This window comes from Propithecus coquereli, unplaced genomic scaffold, assembly GCF_000956105.1.
Source record: "Propithecus coquereli isolate 6110/MARCELLA unplaced genomic scaffold, Pcoq_1.0 Scaffold147, whole genome shotgun sequence".
NCBI lineage: Eukaryota > Metazoa > Chordata > Mammalia > Primates > Indriidae > Propithecus > Propithecus coquereli.
In genome coordinates, this window is record NW_012139080.1 from 3794066 (window position 1) to 3815152 (window position 21087).

The 21087-nt window shown below is 44.9% G+C and overlaps 1 protein-coding gene across 2 annotated transcripts in view; it reads right to left on the minus strand.

Annotated features, from left to right (window-relative positions):
* FRMD3 (FERM domain containing 3) overlaps positions 1-21087 on the minus strand; it is a 251744-nt gene that overhangs the window by 44708 nt on the left and 185949 nt on the right. For both annotated transcript variants that reach the window (XM_012640022.1, XM_012640021.1), the window contains exons 7-12: positions 15210-15297; positions 14029-14117; positions 10648-10711; positions 9741-9829; positions 1122-1196; positions 758-826 (exon numbers count right to left, since the gene is read on the minus strand). In XM_012640022.1, coding sequence (XP_012495476.1) covers positions 758-826; positions 1122-1196; positions 9741-9829; positions 10648-10711; positions 14029-14117; positions 15210-15297 — 474 coding nt within the window. The remainder of the gene's footprint in view (positions 1-757; positions 827-1121; positions 1197-9740; positions 9830-10647; positions 10712-14028; positions 14118-15209; positions 15298-21087) is intronic.

A 21087-nucleotide genomic window follows, 5' to 3' on the forward strand; every position in this document is an offset into this window, starting at 1 on the left:
GGGACAAACACGAGCATAAAGGCAACACCTCTGGGTTCCAAAGACGGGGAAAGAAGGGCAGGTACCAACAGCATCTGGGGAACCTCCTAAAGATTTTGTTTATGATGATCTTGCCTTAAAAAAGGGGAAATGTCATGATGAAAATGCTCAGCTTTAGTTATTTAGCATGTTTGAGGTTTAAGGTGAACAATGATTTGTGTAAACTGTGGTAGCATGAAGTCCGCCATGGCCAAGTGAATATTTAACTCCTGCGAATTACCAAATATCGTCACCTTAACAAACACATGTACCCTTGAACCAATGACGACTGCTCTGAGTGGCCCTGGGGAATAGCCAGCCCCGTGAGAGGTGAGCCTCTCCCCCCGTGGGAAAGCCTAGAAAGAGTTGGGCAGTAGGAATGGCCAAGCCTGAGGGACACAGGCAGGAATGGAGAGCAGTTCTAAGAGGACGATATGACAGTGTTTGGAAAGGAGGTGGTACGGCCATACCTGACACACATCCTGCTTGTCCACGTGACACTCTAGACCTAATCATTGACCCTCCACAGAGCAAGTAACCCAAAACGGAGCCCAGATGCCCTAGCACCACGGTCCAGCCAAATCTGTCTGAGGGAGATTTCTGGGGAAGTGAGAGTGTCCTTATTTAACCCTGATGTCACTACACACAGGGATATAAGAGAGAATTTGGAAACACCAGCTACTAAAACCCCCCGTCCATCCCAGAAGCCACCCGGCACCCACAGTGACCACCTGCTCACCTGTGCACCTCAGGAGGCTCCCTCTGGATCTTGGAGCTGGCCTCCACCACCTCCTTGGCAACTTTTCCACTGAGGAAGACAAACACAATGTATGGCTCAGACGCTCAGAGCAGAAGGGGAGACGTGTGCACAGGGGTCATTTTTTTTTTTAACTTCACAGTGGTCTGACCCAGCTACAGAAAACTATGGGAGAAAATTACTGTGCAGTCTGAGGGTTCCCCGTGAGCATAAGAGCAATGAGTGGAAAAGGAAGACTAAAACAAAGGCACACGCCAAAGTGCACTTATTTATAAGCGAAACATTCAAATGTATTAATAAATGGCTGTCCCCACCCCATCGTGGAAATGGAACCATTGGTACCCACCTATATCGAAATCTACTGCCTTTAAAAAATATCTTGCTGCTTGACACAGTCTTGATCTGGCTGGATTTTGCATACCTTTAAGAAAAAACAACACAGGTGGTAATAACATTGGAAAATCCAAGTATGACATGCTATAGGGCTATATTAATGGCATATTTTGGCTGCAAGAAAAGAATACATTTATATTGTGACTCAGTGGACATCTGCATGCACACACATAGGAACTGAAAGAAAAGTTTCACAAAAGAATAGTTATTTTTGCTATATGTATTACAATCTGGTATTTTCTATAGTGTTGCTTTTCATTCTTTTTAAATTCTGGTCATTGAGCCGGGCCTGGTGGCTCACCTGTAATCCTAGCACTCTGGGAGGCCGAGGCAGGAGGATTGCTTGAGCTCAGGAGTTCAAGACCAACCTGAACAGCAGTGAGACCCTGTCTCTACTAAAATTAGAAAAAATTAGCTGGGCTGGTGGTGCATGCCTGTAGTCCCAGCTACTCAGGAGGTGGAGGCAGAAGGATTGCTTGAGCCCAGGAGTTTGAGGTTGCTGTGAGCTGGGCTGATGCCACGGCACTCTAGCCAGGGCAACAGAGTGAGACTCTTCCTCAAATAAAAAAAAAAAAAAAAATTCTGGTCATGACCCACATATTTGGTTTCACAAGTCATTACAGTATCACAACCTGCAAAAAAGACTAAGCAATATTGATGATCAGAAAGGATTCTTCCCCAATTTCTATTTGAAAGATATGGAGAGTATGGAATTTTGTGACATGGCACTGGTAAGTTTACTGGTGTTGGGGACACTTTGAGGACTTTGCCACATTGCAACAGAAAACAGCTTCCCAGCAACATAGGTCAGTCACTGTGTTACAAAGAATTCACTTACCGTGTATCATCCAGCTAGGGAACAAGGGCCCCGTGTCACCACGGGAATGGCCACTGCCTCCTGTGTCACCAATGACCCAGTGCCCTTTAAAAGAACCCACACTGGTAGATGACTAAGATACACGAGGAGCAGGAAGCCCAGCCAAGCCCTGGGTCAGCACCTCTGAGCCGTGCTCACAAATAAAAACAAAACACTCTGAAAAGCAATCTAGAACCTGGGTTACTCAGAGGCTGCACACAGGGCACTAAACTACTGTGACAGCTGAGGATGGCTCTACAGCAGTCTCTTTAAGCCTTATGCAATTAAATTCAACAAATTAGAAAGAACCCTAGAGTTAAGGATCATTTAAAATATCAATAGTCACAGAATCTTAAACACACACACACACACACACACACACACACACACAACAGATAAACTCTATAGAATTCTGAGCAAAGACGTGCACAGAGCCAGGGGACATGCAGGGCAGGCAGTGGTCCCCACCCCAGGGCCCCCTCATTCACTCAGCAATTATTAACTGAGTGCCAACCCTGCTCTGCACACCAAGGTAAGTGTAGGGAAGACACGTGGCTGATCTAGCCTAGGGGGGATGGGGGCCTCAGGAAGGGGCATCTGAGCTGAGATCCAGGGGTGGGACAGCGGGGAGTGGAGGTGGGTACACCCAGCAGAAGGGCCAGCAGGCACAAACGCCTGAGCATCCGAGGAACAAAAAGACCCAATGTGCATTTTCCTGTGTTATTATTATTGTTGTTATCATTTTTTTATTTTCCTAATAAAGAAAGAAAAGTGAATGTACAATACTCAGAGTGAAATAAAGCAAAGCTGGAGAGGTAGCCAGAGTCCCATTTTGCAGGATCTGATCTTAAAGACCAAGGATTTTGGTCTTTACCCAAAGAGCAGTGGAAGCCGCAGTAACAATTCTTTGCAGAGACGCCTCTTGTCCTTGTGCCCGTGGGAACAGCCAGTGGTGACAAAGAGGGCACCGGCAACAAGTGATAAGCAGGGAAAGTGGGATGGGCAGGGGGGATGCCTGTCCAGGCAGGGCCCAGAGGGGACGGCATGGGGCCCCTGAGGACAGACAGGACCACCTGAGAGCCATACCTCAGAGGGGCCTGACACCTGGAAATGGCAGCGCAGCCTGCTGGCCACAGCTTCCTCCCAGGCCGCGCCCATCGAGAGGACAGGAGTCCCCAGAGGGCAGCATGAAGGTGGCCCCTCTTCCTTGCTCTCTCACTATGGAGCCACCAAACTCAATCCTCTCAATTACGGAGATTCCAGAAAACCGTGTCGGACACCCTAAAAGCAAATAAAAGAGCTCTGCCTCTAGCCGAAATGCTCCAGGCGCTTTGTGTACCCGACTCTCCCATCAACAGCAAGCCCAGGGGAAGAGTCTTCTTCCCACAGAAAGCGATGAATTCACAACCTAGTTACAAGAGCAGTTCGCTCTCCTCCAGCCTTCTGCCTTCTTTCCCTCTTGCCCTCTCCCACTTCCACCTCCAACTCTGCATCAGAAGCTCAGCACAGGCATGACTGTGCTCAAACACCGACTGCACAAGGAAATCCGGACAGTCTCTGCAGGAGCACAGCTCCGCTGGCCCTGGCCTGCAATTTCTCCTCTGGCACCTGCTATTCCAGGGACTTGGACGGAGGCCAGGATAAGTGCTGGGGGGACACTGGGTGATGCTCCAAGAGATTCCTCTAGAATCGACAACGCAATTTCACATCGAAATCATGGTTTAGAGCTCCTGGAGTCATCGTAACAATAACAAGACTGAGCCCCATCCAAAGCACCTTAAATACACTAATTCATTTTATGCTCACAGCTCTCTCCTAGGAGGAAGCAATCCACATTTTTACACAAGGAAACTGAGGCACAGAGGGGACAGCCACTTAACCATGGTCCCATGATGGGACCAGGCTTCAAACCCAAGTCTGTCTGATTTCAGTATTTTAAAAACAATGCTTTAGCCATACAGGTTCTTGAACTTCAGTGAGCAACAGAATCACCTGGAAGCCTTTTTAAAACACAAGTTTCTGATTCAATAAGTCTGAGGCAGAGCCCAAGAATCTGCATTTCGACAAGTTCCCAGGGTGCTGATGCTGGTCCAGGGACCCTACTGGGAGAATCACTGTGTAGAGCAGTGTCTTCAACCCTCAGCTGCACGTTAGCCCCACCCGGGAAACTTCTAGCATAACCAACTCCTAGATTCCTCATCCCAGATGCAGGTTCCTTAAAATAACAGCTTTATTGAGATATAATGCACATACTATAAAGTTCACGCTTTTAGATTAGACACTTCGGTGGCTTTTAGTTTAATTCTCAAAGTTTAAAAAAATTGATCAAAAAATGTAATCACTACTGTCTAATACTAAGATATTTTCATTCTTCCCGAAAGAAACCCCCTGTATCCACTGTCAGTCACTCCTCATTTCCCCTCCGCACCTCACCCACAGCCCTAGCAACTACTAATCTACTTTCTGTCTCTATGCATTTGCCTATTTGGGACATTTTACATCAATGGGAGAATACGGCACGTGGTATTTGTAAATGGCTTCTTTCCCTCAGCACACCATTTCCAAGGGCCACCCACCCTGTAGTAGGTATCGTTACTTCAGTCCTTTTTATGGCTAAATAATATCCCACTATATGGATATACCACATTTCATTCATCCATTCATCAGGTGACAGATATTGGGGTCATTTCTACTTTTTGGCTATTCTGAAAAATGCTACAAAGAACACTTGTGCACACATTTTGGTGAAGCCCCAGACTCTGATTTAATCGGGTCTGGGCTAGGATCCAAGGATCCACTGGTTTTTCTTAAAAGCACCCCCACATGATGCTGATGCACAGTCCAGACTGAGAACCACTGGTTTAGAACCTCCTTCCTCAAAGTGTGGCCTATGGACCTACAGCACAGCATGGCCTGGAAGCTTATTGGACATATGGAATCTCATGCCCACCCCAGACCTCCTGAGCCAGAATCCAGGTCACTCACGGGCTCAATGAAGTTTGAGAGGCACTAGTTGAGGAAGCTAGTCTGAGTTCTTTTTTACAATATTATAGTTCCTCTCACACTCCAAATTCCAAATGAGGAATTGATTAGGAACTGCTTTTATCCCCAGGGACAATTCCATACTAAGCTGGGGACAGAGAGTGTCATTTCAGCTCCCACCATGTCCCCAGTGCCAGCACAGTGCCCAACATAAAGCAGGTGAGAGATGAAGATTCGGTGAATGAAAACGTCAGTGAGCCCCTGAATCCTTCGATGCGTCCAGTGTGCTTTCGGCACCCAGAAACGGTGAGCTCCAGTGCTCTGGGGGTGGCAGCACCTCGACAGACAACACATGATATAAAGGAAGCTCTTAAATGGTGACTAAGTCTGTGTTGGAGATTCCCTGAGGTCCAGAGTAGGCAGGAAAATCAGAGTTTCTGCTTCTGGGCTCCATTCCCAGGCAGCAGATCTCAGAGCCAGGGCTTTCAATACAGATCGGTGGCCGTGGGCCAGGTGACAACCAGTAGCACATTCGTGTCTTAAAAGCACACTGGGGAATTCATAGGCAGCAACCACAGGGCCTCCCTGCTCCCATGCAGGTGAAGTAAAAATGGAAGGAACAAACCATCCTTCCCAACCCAAGAAACAAGATCAGGGCCTTGCTCTGCCAGCTGAAACCATTAAAACACAGTGCCAGTGGGACAGAGCTGGAGGCGGGGCCAGGACCTCTGCCTGGGAAAGGGTGGGAGCTGCGGAGGAAGCAGGCACCCCCACCCCTGCGGCTACCAGAATCGAAGCCTTCAAAACCAAAGGATTGAGCTCTGCATCAGACCGATGCTCAAAAAAACTGTCACCATCAGCAGAGGGGGAAGTAATCATCGCAGCAGCAGCTGCCACTTATCGCTGGGTTAACGTGCTTGGCAGAACTGCACGCTGCAAGGCAAGTATTACCAACTGCATTTCACAGATGAAAAATAAAGATGAGGCTCAAAGAGTTTAAGGGCTTTGTTCCAGGTCACACTGCTAGTAAGTGACAGAGGTGAGATCCCGTCCCAAGCCCCTTTAAATGTGAAGCCCACTCTCATCACACTATGCCACAGTGACCCAAGCAGATGCACAGGTCAGTTCCAGGCCCCTCCGTTCCACAGGTGAGAGGCAGGGTAGCCTGGCCTAACTGCAGTAGGGGTGCTGGTGCAAAGACTCGGTCAGCTGCATACAGCCTGTGCTCACAGCTGAACCCCCCGGGTCTTCTGATGCATCCACAAATGACTGGAAGGGATTTCTTTGACCTGCCTAGCCGACCTAGGCGATGAGAATTATCAGACTGATCTTGCTAGCTACCAGCTAATCTGCTTAACCCAAAATGTGTAAAACAGATTTTCCAGATTGCAGTTTTTTTCTCTCCCTCTTCCCCCTCTTTTCAATTCTGTTTTTGTCTTTATTTGGCTCCATCTACCAACTGACTTCCTTGCACATGATGAAATAGCACGTGTGAAAGATAATGAATTAATGTCCCTAAGTTATTCCTTGATAGGGACCTGTGATTTCACTACAGGATCTTCAAGGCTGTGCCAAAGTCCTTCCAAGTAGGACTCACGGAGGCGGCTCTAGAAAGGCCTGTGTGTCCATGTTCTTGGCCGCCCCTCCCCAGGCTGCCTGTGGGCCTTCGAGAGCAATCACCACGCCTAGGGCACCTCTGCTGCCTTTCATGCTGTTTGAGCCCCTGTGTCTGGCCCCTCATCACCTCTTTTCCTGCCTCACCCACCCTCACGCTCCCCACACTGTGTCTTCCACTTCGCTGCCTTGGTGCCTTGCTCAGGCTGGGATGTCCTTCCTCCGCCTAAAGGGGTCTTCCACCTCCTAGCTCCCACAGCAGCAAGACTCGCCCTCTCCTCTGGAGTCCCCTCTAGCATTTTATTTTCACTTCCCTCTGGGTCTCTTCATGAAATAAAAATCTCCTGAGGACAAGAACCATGCCTTATCGATTTCATTCAGTAACTACGTTTTCTATGCCTAGGATCTTCAGGAAATACAAAGAAAAGCAGAACCTACTTTCTGCCCTCAGAAAGATCAGACTGAGTGCAGATATGTATGTAAAATCTACAGTAAGATAGAGATCAGATCTAGCACAGATAAGTATGTAAAATCAACAGTAATATACGATATGCGATATATCTTGGTGTTGCCTTGTTTCTTGACTCCATTTATCACCTCCACATTTCTGAGAAAATATTCATTGAAAACAACTAACTGAATATTTCTAAGTTATGCTTTGATAGGAACCAGATGGTTTCATTAAAGGAGGAATAAAAGAGTTCCAAAAACTTAGGTTCCAAAAACAATATGTCAGTTCCTCAAAAATCTATATATATATATACAGTTATCTTATGACCCAACAATCCCACGCATAGGTATAAACCCAAGGGAATTATCCACACAAAAACTTGTATACAATGTTCATAGAAGCATTATTCATAACAGCTAAAAAAAAGAGGGGGGAACCAAATGAACATCAACTGATGAACAGATAAACTAAACGTGGTCTATCCAAACAATAGAATATCATTCAATCATAAAAAGGAATCAAGTATTAATACATGCCACAACATAGATAAACTTTGGAAACATTATGCCAAGTGAAAGAAGACGGGAACAAAAGGCCACACAGTTTATGACTTCACTTATATAAAATGTCCAGAAGTAGTAAATCCATAAAGACATAAAGTAGATGGGTAGTAGCCAGGGGCCGGATAGCGGACTGGGGAGCGGCTACTAATGGGCACAAGGTATCCTTTGGGGATGAACCTAATCATCTGTACCACGGGAAGGGCGGCGGGAGGAGAGGGGAGGAGGGAGGAGGGGACGGGTATTTGTATACACAAGGAGTGCAATGTGCACTACCCGAAGGATGGACATATTTGAAACACGGACTTCGGTGGGGGGGGGGAACCAAGGGCAACACACCTAACCTAAACGTATGTACACCCATAATTTGCTGAAAAAAAAAAAAAAAAAAAAATGTTCTGGAATTAGAGAGTGGTGATGGTCATATAACTTTACGAATTATACTAAAAGCCACTGAATTGTATAGGGTGAATTGTATACCTTGAAAGGGTGAACTTCATGGTATGTGAATTATATTTCCATTTTTTAAATAATTAGGAAAACAAAAACCACTTAGGTTCCAACTGAAGACTGAGATTATCAAACACTGCGTTTCCCTCTCTGAATTCTCATGTGGGTGGAGCATTCTAGACACGTTGATTTCTCAGAGGCCACTTGGTTCTCCTTTTTACTAGTACCCAACCATTGCAGGAGGCACGCAAGGCCTTGAGGTGGTGATGGCCAGGGGAAGGTCTACTGATGCACATCACCTTTTCCTGTCATTCCTAGAAGCACAGCGTTTCACCGGTCATCTGATCCAGGGGTTTTCAAATTATGCTCCTGGGTTTGCCCAGGACTGAGGGGTTTCCTGGGACATGGAGCTCTCAGTGCAAACTGGACAACTGATCACCCAAACTCCTGAAGAGCAACGAGCAACGGGTGAAAGATCTTCAACTTCCAATCCCATCCGGAGTCAATCTATGACCACTTCTCTGTTTTTATCTCTTTTACATACTGGGCTTTGCCTATACTTCAGTTTAAGGGAAAGTGTTCTGTGGCTGAAAATGGGTTTAAAAATCATTATCCAAGCCATCATCCTCCTGATGGCCCAGGAAGTTCAGAGACTCAGCATTCTCAGTGAGACGAGTCTGATGAGCAACAAAGAATCTCAGTGCAGAGGGGAAACTGAGCAAAAGCCCCTGGATGAGGTCCAGGGGTGGACAGTGCTGGTGACCTGGGTTAGGTCCTTGACTGCGCCCATCACTACTGCTCCCCCAGTGAACAAATGGGTCTCGCAGAGAAGGTGGGACTCCACGACAGACCCTCACGTTGAACCTCTTTTGAAACCTGAAATCTTTCAGGAAGGTTTCTGAAGTCCTGTCCAGCAGCCACTCTCTGTGATCCTAGACTCCGACAGCGTCCCACCCTTTCTATTGCTGAAGCCTTCTTACTAGGAACATAGGTGAGTCTCTGCCAAAGGTCTCTGTCTCTGATTGTGAGAGCACATTCGACACACACTCAGAGTAAGTCAGAAGTGCCAGAGTATTAACTCTGCCTTTCAAAGAAGTCCTCAACCAAAATGAGTAGAGAATTGGTAGGGAGACGGCGTCTCCACTTTGCCCATCGGGGAGAGAACTCTGAGGCCTGTTACACAGTCTCTCAGACTCCCCAGCACAGCTGAGCCCCGCTGCCCATGGCAGTGACCTGCTCAATAGCGCAGCCAGTCTTGCATGCCTCCCCACCCTGCTTACTCACTCCCCTGCTGGCACATCCACTGACTGCATCTCAAATAAGCTACTTGCACTAAACTCCATCTCAAGGTCTGCTTCTGGGGGCGGGTACCCAAACAGAAACTGATCCTGTGACATATTTCATGGAAGTAGCAATTTGAAACACACACACACACACACATACACTTGCCCACAGCAACTCCTTGGGAAACACCCAATAGAGCTCAGCACTTGGTCTATGGTTGGGAGTCACCCTGAACAATGCGCCAAATTTGTAATTTGCTTAAATATAGTAAAAAAGGACTATATTAAAAGAAATGAAAATGCAGCCATTTGCAATACATAAGGAGTTCCATGGGTGCTTTTAAAACCTATGATTAACTGAATAAAAGCTACTTACTTATAAAAGGCCTGGTTCTCCACCCCACATTTCCAAAGATGTTTGCAGGCAGCTGGTGTTGAAGTATGGAACGCCAACATGGCTTTTTTCTAAAAAAAAAATAACAATACCAGAAAGGGTATGTTAAATTCAGTTTATGTTTTTCATGTTTTTTCCTCAGGTATTTACCTATTTGTATCCTGTCTCCAACCACACAGATTTGAAGGAACTGAACACATTACTGTGTTCTTTAAAGTGATGTTGAAATGGTATTTCCCCTTCTCTCACCCTTTGCAGACATCACTAACCTATCCAGGTCCTGTTTCTGATAAAAAGCAGCCTCACAATCCCTCTCCTCAACACTCCTGGCATCATCTACCTCTCTGCCAGACTTGGATTAGTCTAAAAACTTGTTTGCCATCCTTGAATGACTAATACTTTCACTGAAAACTAGGATCAAGAAAATGTGAAAACTTCTAGAGCTCTGAGGCTGAACATTTGGTAACGGCTTCCTCCCAAATGCATTCCCTAGTGAACCCATGACCTATATCTGGTAACTCTCAGGACTTAATGGACTCAGTTCATAGCACTCTAACCAGCGCTGATTGATATTTAGCTCTGTAAGTATTCTTCATTTGTTTCATATATCTGCATCTTGACCAAAAAAAAAAAAATGTAGGCAGAGGTTCCATCTTTTATTCTCCAGTCTATCCCAGTCTATTTTGTACAGTCAGCATTGCTCACTGATTTTATTCTTAAATGCACAAAACCAGTGTTTACCTCTAAAACGTTTTTAGCATATAGCTTCCATCATCATCACACACTTCAAAGTCACAGTCTTTGGGTGCTACAATACTAAAGGCATATTTTACCTTGAACCTCTCTCATGCACACACAACAAGAGGTAGTTAGAAAAGCAGTATCTGACCTCCTTCTGGGTGCCAATCACATAGAATGTCTTCCCTTCAAACTTCAATTTGTAGACATCTGGCCTAAGAAAAGAAAATCTCTGGGTGAGAAGAAAAAAAGTGGCAGCAAACCAAAGTACCTGGCTTTCCCATAGGAATCCACTGACTCACAAACGCCAAGCAGACTGCAGGAAACAAGATATTATCTTATCATCGGTGAAGGTCTAATGAGCAGCAAAAAGCCCCAAATGAATTATACAGCAATTTTCTTCCCAAGAGAGGATCCATAGACAGCTCAGAATTATTTATGCCATTTTTTACAGTTACGCTGCATCTTTCTTCCAAACAGCTCTAGAGTGTTCGTGAACATTAATGACCAAAACAGCATTAAGCAGCCAGACCACTTAGCAAGGTAGGAAGAATGTGGTTATTTCAGATTCTGTTAATGAAATGATATGGATTCACAGTATCTGACTTTCTCGTCCTTCCACATCCGTCTCCAGGAAGCACATCCACCACCCTGCAAAATTTTCATTCCTGTCCTCCCTGTTAACGAAACAATTGTTTTCATATACTGAGATGTTCAAAATTGTGAGAAGAACTTGAAGAATGACAAATTGAGGTCAAAATAGTGACTTTAGGTTTCAACATAAGGAGCTGCCCAATGATAACCTTTCTGAAATGTAGACTCAGGTCACTTCCTCAATGGGAAGGTATGTACAAAGAGAGGAGAGAATTCTACTTTTATTCCTTTGATCTAACTCCTAGCAGAGTGATGCATGCCCCTGTGCTTTTCCTCGGGGAAAAAGAAGAGTAAGGTCACATTAGCCTCTTTTAACCTAGGTAGGGAATTTGTGAGAGTGACAAAGTTCAGTGGATTTTTTTAAAAGAGCAAAAACTAGGATTAAGTTTGTTTTAGTAACAAGACTATTACAAGTACACATGCCTAAGCAAAAGCCGAGAAGGATGGAGTATGCATCAGCACTGCACCAGGAATATCAAAATGCAGACAAGATGCAGAAGCCAGAAAGAAATGGCCCAGACATTATCCAGCTCCACTCTTCAGTGCACCCAGGAAGAAAATGAGACCTAATGAGGAGAGAGACTTGCAATTAATCTGCACTGAGACTAACCAAGTTCTAACCCAACTAATCCAGTGCTGAACCAACTCAAAAACCTGAGGGTCTAACATCCTTCAGGACCCCCAAGCCTTTTGCAGGCCTACTGTAGGATGGGTAAGTCTCCATATCACCCCATACTCCCCAAAGTCAGTAGGAATCCCCAGGGAAAGTGTCGTGGAATGGACTGAAGGTGATTGGCATTGGCACTTCCTTGCAAGGTACCGAAAATCCAGAGAACACTGGATAACACCAGCACGCTCCATGTAAATTACACTTTATAGTTCACAAATCACACCAGATTTACAAAGCACTCTCATACACACTATTTCATTTGTTTCCTCCCTTCTCCTTCCCCCACCCCCGACAAGGCAGCCAGATATACCTGATCCCCAATTTACAGATCTGTACACTAAGACTCTGAGAAGTTCAATGATGTATTAAAGGCAAATAAGAGTTTTGAGGATGTTAATTGTGAAAGGAGAAAACAAGTGGGCACATAGGGAGGTTGAAAGTATGAATTGATTTTGGTTGGGTGCAGTGGCTCACGCCTGTAACCCTAGCACTCTAGGAGGCCGAAGTGGGAGGATCACTTGAGGCCATGAGTTCGAGAGCAGCCAGAGCAAGAGTGAGACCCCGTCTCTACCAAATATAGAAAAATTAGCCAAGTGTGGCGGTGCACACCTGTAGTCCCAGCTACTCAGGAGGCTGAGACAGGAGGATCACTTGAACCCAGGAGTTCGAGGTTGCAGTGAACTGTGATGATGCCATGGCACTCTAGCCTGGGTGACAGAACAAGACCCTGTCTCAAAAAAAAAAAAAAAAAGTAAGCATGAATTGAGTGAAAGGCAATGATAGGAGGGAAAGGAAGCTAGGAAGCTATTTAGAAAAATTGGGGTCTTAGGGAGGGAGGACTGATCCTAAAAGAGAGCAGAAGATGTAGGGGGTGGAGTATACATTAGCCAGCTGATGCTAACCTAGTGGAAAAGGTTTGAAAGGAAGGCAGGTGCGGAGAAAGGGAAGAGATTTGATAAACAGGTGCTGGGAGATATCTGGAAGCTATCAGACCATGAAACTGCAGTTCAGGTAAGTGCAAGAGGGCATTTCCCACCCAGGACCAAGGATGCCCACTGGCCTATCAAGAAGACCCAAAGGGGTCTTCGGAGTGAGCCCACCAGTCAGTAAGCCACAAGGGTGACAAGCCAGTCAGGGGCCACCAGAGAGGGAACTGAGTCAAGCTATAGGAACGAACAAGACTAAGCCTTTACAATATTCCTCTGCACTTACGATGTTCAGCCTTCCTCACTCTTTATCAAGGCCATTTTGTCCCTTGATTAGACAGAGCAAGCACTGCTGGTCACCTACCCAGCTCCAACCTCCCACTTTCTTACCAACACAACCTAAACCTTATCCTTCTTCAAGGTCACGAGTTCATGCAGATTATGCTCTTTCCAGCCTCGGGGGATGGGTCTTGATCCGACCAGCCCAGGCATGCAGTTCCCATTCTTCTCCACAAGGGCTGGTTTAAGTAGGCACGTGTGACCCAATTCTGTCCAATTAGATACATAGGAAGTTTCCTACCGGGCTTCTGAAAAAGTTATCCTTGTTATAAAAAGAGACACATGGAAGGAGCTGCTCTCCTCCAGGCTCTGGGCATTGCTGTGGGGAGCACACAAGCCTGCGACAAAAGCCACCACCCTGGGCTGGCAGAAAAGAAAACGGAATCTAAACCCTTCACGGTGTTTTTGGGCAATTAAGTTAACAGACCATGGAACTGCTCACTTTTGCTTTGTGAGCTGATCACTCTTATTTGCAAGCCATTGCCATTGCTACTACTTTTTGCCCAAAGCGTCTCCGCTGATGCACTGGATAACAAAGGGTGAGTCTGCACCAAGGGTTCGACAGAAGAGGAGGGTGGAGAGAAGTGAGTAGGGGAGAGTGGGTCCTGAGCTGCTCCTGGGAACTCACATCTATACCCTGCCCTGACCCACCCTGAGTCCCCTCTTTGGCCAGCACAGTAGAAGCTACTGGTAACACTGACGCCTTCTCTTTGAAGCCACAGCCCCTGAGCTCAGGTCTCCTGAGCTGACCCCTCAGCTTGACAAATGCAATTCCCCACTAAAGGCAGGCTAGACTGAGTTTCATTTATCCATGATAAATCCCTTCATGACGAAGCTCCAGGGCTAGGCATTCTACCTGAGAATTCCCAAAAAAGCCAAACAGGGGAAGAGGGGAAAGAAGATTAAGAAAAATGGTAAGCTAGTTCTCCAAAGAGGTACTCACCATTTTATCAAATGGATTCTCTTATTTCCCTGGAATACCACAAAGCCTGCAGCAGTGAATCCTAAAAATGTTGTTGTGCCTGTTGAATCCTGAAAAAAATAGAAGGAAAAACCTGTTTGGATTAAGGAAAATAAAATAAATACAGAAGCTCAAATTTCTGTGTAAAAGCTCATTCACTAAATGGAATAAACAAGCCATTATTGGGAAGGGGCAGCTGGCAAATATTCCAAAACCAATTGCGTAGGCAGAACAAGAGGGTGCAAACGCCAACGTGAACAGGCACCACAGGCTCTCCACCGTGGCTGCACGTTGGAATCACCAGGGGAGGCTGCTCTCCACCCCCACAGATGCCGATGCGATTTGTGGGGTACGTTCTGGGCAGCAGGTGCTTAGGAAGGTCCAGAGTTGCTTCCGATGAGCATCCCGTGCTGAGAGCTACGGGCCTAGTGCTTTGCCAGATGCTATTAGCTGGTCCAATCTGAGTAAAGAAATGTCCCAGTAAAACTCAAAATCTTACTTTGAAGAGCCTGGCTGATACAAATGCTTAGTTTAGGATGAGGGCTAGTGTCTGGTTAGTTTTAATAAGTGGAAAGGAGGCATTGCTTCCATTAAACATTTCTGGAAGATGTGCACATGAGCATCACTTCGGAGCTTGACAAAAAGGCAGCTTCCCCAGTGGCACCACCAGAAATCTGATGCAGTGGCTCTGGGTGCGACCCCGGTGATGCTGATATAGGTGGTCTGCGTTTCCCCCTTGAGACAAATACTGTCAAATAATATGAGTCAAGGAAAACATAAAAACAAGTACCCTTCATGCCAAAATGTAATTTGGAATCTTTCTTTTTTTCTTCCACTTTCCCATTTTTAAAGACTGCATTCTTGCTGGCAGTGGGCTTGAAAGCAAATCTGTCAGGATCCTGCAACTTTGGAGAGTGAATTCATGTATGTTAATTTAGGAAAATGTCGCTACACGTAGCAATTAGCAAGCAATTGGAAGACTGTAGTGGAGAAAAGCAGCTGCCAAAACATGTGACTCAAGCCCCCTGTTGTCCCTCCCAAGTAGGGGCTGGGGGTCAGGCTGTGGAAAAATCCTAAGCAGGTTCTGCCAGGCCTGCACACCAATTGACTCTCTTTTGGGCAAAACAATCATTATACAGTGACCCGCAGTGAAGGACAGTTACCTTGCAGGGGTGAGGATCCACCCCATAGGTTTCCAAAGTGTGAGCTTTCAGGAGTAAGTTAAATTCAGCAACCGGTGGGCTCTGACCTCTAAAATCACACAAGAAAAGCTGAAGTTAAAATGGAAAATAATAGAAACATGGAGTCCCTTCCTTCAATAAAATACAATACTCTAAATTAAATAAAGAGAAAAACCCTTACATAAACAGTAGTCAGTGACACTAAGCCTTATTTCTCACCACGAGGAGTCCTTTGCTAAGGAATCTGAGTTCCACAATAAACCCACACACACTCTGGTGACCCACACAGTTAATCAAGGTTATCAAGTAACCTATAAGTAGGCCCTTGCAAATTCCACCTTAATATGAAATAAAACTCAGCATCTGTTCTTTCCTACTCATTTAAAAAGATTATCCAGGGTGAGTGGCATGCCGTCTTGCTCAGGGTAGAAAATGTGCGATCCTGTTACCCTGTCAACGAGCCATCTGCGCAAAAAGGATTGTCGACCCCTCCGTGGAGAGCCCTGGATTTCTAAAGGAAATCTCAGCCACTAGTCCTAGCGCTGTCCTCCAGGGTGGCAAACAAGGTCTTGGTTTCAAGGGGAAAAAGGTTACAAATATAGATGACCAGGAAGCCCTCTCAGGGCTAACTTCTAAACCAGGATTGTGTAACTTTTCAAAGACCTCACTTCGACTAACATCAATATCCCACGTGTATTTTAGAGGATCTGAATCATTCCCCAAGGATAATTATATCACTTTAACAAGCAAGAAGAGTTTGCTATGGGAAACAACAGAAATACATTTTTATTTTCAAAATGTAAAATTATATTGCAGTATTAAATCGACCTCCACCCAAGCTCCTCCCCAGAGACGGATGGCACCCCACCCCTCAAGACAGGGAAGAGTCCTCATGCCTCTAAATCAAAGCAGCATCCCATCTACTTTCTCTCTAAAGCCTTTCAAGATCTTCTCTTTACCCTTAGTGCACTGAAATTTTGCCCTGATACGTCTACGGAGCATCTTTATTTATTCACCATGATCAGCACAGTGTGGACCGTTTTAACCCAACCACTCACGTCTTTCTTTGATCATTTCTTGATTCCTTCCCTCCCTTCCCCACCTCCTCCCTCACCCCCAACCACTCTCTCTTCTCTCCTTTGAGAGGCCTTAGTAAATAGATTTTGAAACTTCTAGGTCTGTTCTCCATATCTTTTAATCTTTATTTCATTCTTTATATCTCTGTCTTTTGGTTCTACATTCTGAATAATTTCTTCATTCAATTGTGCAGCTTGCGAATTTCTTCATCAGCTGTGTGCATTCTGCTTTTCATCTCATTTATAAGTTTTTTAAAATACAAATATTTAATTTCCAATGTAATATCTATGTGGATCTTGAAATAGCAGCCTGTTCTTATTTCATGAACATAAATTCCTCTTCTCCCTCTGAGAACAACCACATCCTTTCTATTAAGGTCCAATCCTGCTGGCTCCATTCATGCTGCTCCTTGGTGAAGGTCCTTGTGTGCACTGAGAGTCTCTCATTCATGGAGTTGTTGCTTCCTTAAGTGTTTGGTGATTCTTGGTTGGACACTCATCTTTGTGTTTGAGGTATCTGTTTAACACAGCAGCCCCCAGAGGTTGTAGGGAAGGGTGGGATGTGCCACGTGGAAAGAGTGTGTATCAGTAACTTGCTTTGGGGCTGAAGTTCTAGTTCTTTCTGGGTGTTGCCCACATGCAGGGTACCTCCAGCTTAAGCCTGCTGCTGCCCATGACTCAGGACAAGGAAACCAGAGGAAGGGGGCAAAGTTGCCCAATTGCTCCAAATGCAGTTGCCCAATTTTATCCATTGCCTGAAGCACCCAGAACCACTCCTACCCTGTGTATGTGTTTGGCCTGGATCACCTCTGTTTCTTATCTTCCAGGGGTATCTCAGCCATAAAAATAAATGAATTAAAGCTATATACAACAGGATGTATGAATATCACAAAAAATAAAATTAAACAAAATAATCCAGATGCTATTCTCTTTCATGTATTATATATTTTGTAATGATTAAAAAGAAACAATTTTTGCCTTTTTAATATTTCACTGGAAGAAATATGATACAGTCTAAAAGGACCCCTGAAGTAAAAATATTGGTCAGGAACATAACAGATACACATGCAGAGGTATCTTTTACTAGACCCAAGCAGCAGATGAGTTTTTAGACTGCCAAGCAATATACATATTTTTTTCATTTACTATTCATAAAGGAAGAATTCTTATCTTCATTTTAAAGTGAGGATTCTGACACTCAAAGACAAAAATAACTTGCTCAAGGTTACATGGCTAGTAAGTGCAAATGCAAGTTGATCTGGTTCCAAAGTGCTTTTCAGGGCTTGTACCAACATCATTACCAACATTTTATGGTCAAGAGCCTGCTCTCCTGGATACCACGGCACAGCATTTCAAAATGACATGGTTTCTATCTTTTTCTTATTTAAAAAAAGAAAACTTTTTCAAACTCTAAAAATTGCATCTTTATTAAAGCCATTCATTCTGAGTGACTGATATTTAGATCTGATAAGAGAGCAGAGATGTCTGCATTTAAATCTAAAACTAAAGCCTGCAGGTCAAATCTGGGCTGCTGCCTGATTTTGTACAGCCCTCAAGCTAAGAATGGTTTTTACATTTGTACATGGTTTAAAGCAATCGAAAGAATAATATTTCATGACCCATGAAAATTATATGACATTCAAATTTCACTGTCCACAAATAAAATTGTAAGGAGCACAGTCACACCCATTTGTCTGCGTGTTGTCTATGGATGCCGTCATCCACAGTGGCAAAATTGAGTAGTCGCCACTTAGACTGCGTGTTCTGCAAAGCTTAAAATATTTACTATGATAGCTGGCCTCGTACAGAAAAGGTTTGCTGAAACTTGAGCTGGGACCAGAACACAGAAATAGGAAACCACGGGATCCACGTCTGTCGGATTCTGCAAAACGAAGGTGAAAATGGCACCTACCTCCAAGATACGGTATAAAGAGTAAGCAGGCGACAAATGTAAAGCAGTCAGAGCAATGCCTGGCACATGGCATGTCCTGTCCTCACCATCAGAATAGCGTTTGTTGTTCTGCTGGCCCCTGCACATGACTGAAGTCAGAAATGCTAGCTGAGAGGAACTAGCAGGAAGAATGTCAAGATATTCATCACAAAGCAAAGGTCCATCTTTAAAACAAAAATCCTCAAGTTGGCATCATTTACTTTGGGTTTGACTGCAGACCTCCACTGGCTACGCAGGTAAAAGGCTTAATGGGAAAAGTTACACCCAAGGAAGAGCTAACTGCAAACACTCAGAAAAGGCAAAAAGATCAGAACCAAAAGAGAAAGGCAGGGACCCTGATAGCACCGGAGACTCCTGAGGCCCCCAACTCACCAAGGAAGAAACCATTTAATGATCCATCTTTCAGGAAGTCGTGAAGATCAATTAAATAGAAATGTGAGGGTTTTTTTCCCCTTGAGTCTCCCACTGGGCACTTGTTTCTGGCAAAAACTCTGGTAATGGAAAATAGTGATTTTCTATCCTTTAAATCTTGCACCAGGAAATGTTCTGCTCAGATTAACAGTGTCTCTAATGAGATATTTAGAGGCAAAGACCAGTGATTAGTTGAATTCTTTTTTAAGAGCTAACAATTCTCCAAAGATAGGCTTTTCTAATAAATTAAGTGAGGTCAAGCAATTATGTATTGAGCTATATCTCTCCCTTCTGCCAGTCTTGAGTACATTTAGCCAAAGAGGAGCCATTTCTCTTTTAATGATCTTCCATTACACAAACCATTACACAGAATACAATGACACACAGCACCCCAAGAACAAATGCAAATTATTAGTGGACGTTCATTGTGGAATGAGGTGGGGATCTTGCCAGCAATGACCTGGACTGCTCTGAGCACAGGTGGCAGGAAAGGGGGTGGGTTTGGTTCCCTCTGACCCATTTGGGCCTACAAGCTCTAGGACCAATGTAATGGTCTCCTAACTCTGAAAAGTAAAATTATCAATTTGAGTTAGATTACGTTTTGCTGCAAGTTGGTTGCAACTTCACTTATATTAGCTTGGTTGCAACTTTATATTTTCCTCACCACTGGCTTCAAACGTTTGGGAATGCTTTCAGGACTTCCCCTTTAGCAGGGCTTGGGACCCCAGCACCTGTGAGACTCCAGAGAGCTGTCTATGCTTCACGGTGTGGCTGCAGACTTGGGGCTGCAGGGAGACTCCTGTGCTCTTCAGTCCCATCCCTGGATCTCTGGACTTCAGAAGATCCTTCTCCTCCCTGTTGTCCTGTCCCCTGCTGTCTGGGCAAGGGCCACGCTGCCCTGGCTGAAGGTCTGGAGTGCCTCAGAGGGATTGCGCCTCCTGCTGGTGAGTGGCCTGACTAGCTGCCCTTACTCCCACCTATGGCACATTCCTCCTGCTCCCATCACTCCACCAGAAGTGGAAACAACTCTTCTTCTAGGAAGGACGTTCTGGATTTTAGTATGTTTAGGTTCCTTTGCATCCTCAGATGGGCTCAAAAAATATGAGTTTGTAGTTTTTCCAGCTTATTGGTATTATTTTGGTGTTAGAAGAGATCACTGTCTCATGCCTTTCTACATCCTAAATAGAAAGGAAGGGAGAGTCCCCAGTCTGTCATTCCCAATTTTTTACTTAGAGAGGGGCATTATCTCTTCCAAACCCTTTAGGGATTATTAGGGACCATCTCTATGCAGAACATTAGATAAAACACTGCAAATTTGGGTAACTGCCATGCTATGAGGGAGACAGTAGTGACGCCCTGGGGCCACGCAGAGACAAGGCTTATAGGAGAGCAGCAACTGAGACAGATATTAGAGCACAGTGCACAAAACTGAGGTCAAGTTCTATTGCTTCCCAATTGTGTAGCCTTGGGTAAGCTGATTTCTCAGAACTCTGTTTCCTCATCTGTAAAAACGGTGGCTGCAAACACAATACCAATAGAGGCAAAAGGTGAATTGGCTGAGCAGGGATGGTGGCAATTCAGAAAGCAAATGACTGTTTTAAAGAGGCACTGCTGCTCAGTATTGCCACATGGAAGTCAGAGCATAATGTGATCAAATCCCCTCATTGCAAGCAAAGCTGGAACTATATGGCAACTGATTACATTTTTTAAACGATTATTTGGCCCAAAGTACATACATCTTGGTCAATGTGTAGATCAAGGACTGTCATTTTATAACCCTCGCCTTGGACTCCAAGGATCCCTCAAGCGTAGCAACTGGGTGTCAAATTTCTTTGCTGTTGGCTAGGGACCTCCGACAGTCAAAGGCTCTGAGTGGTGGTTGTAGCTGTCTTTGACTATTAAAAATTAGGAAGCAAATTAATTGTTGCTTCATGAATATCATTATGTAGATAAAATCTTTCAAAACATGAGGCCATGGGGGAGTGTGGATGATGAAGCGGAACCCAGCTTGGGGCTGAAGCAGTGGAAAATCTGGGCTAGGCCATGCCACACTGCTACAGTGCCCCATGCAAAGGTGTCCTTCAGTAAGTATTTGTTGTATGAATGGATGGACGGAAAAGTGCATGGATGTCTCGATGAATTGTGGATGGATGGAAGGATGGATGAATAAATGCATTGTTATAGTCTCATTGAAAGTTCAAAGGGTCTTTGACCCTATGCATAAGATAGAATCACATGTCGAGGTAATTAGAGAATGCGTTAAGTAATGGCTGGCTCCTACTTTCAAGACAACCCCTCCCTCCTTCTTCAGAGTCACGTTGCACTTTGGTGACATTGCTCTTTCCCTCTTCAAGACACTTTAGCCAGATTTCACCTGTATAAAAAATGTTAATGGCTCAGGTGTGCCCACCACTTGCCCCTG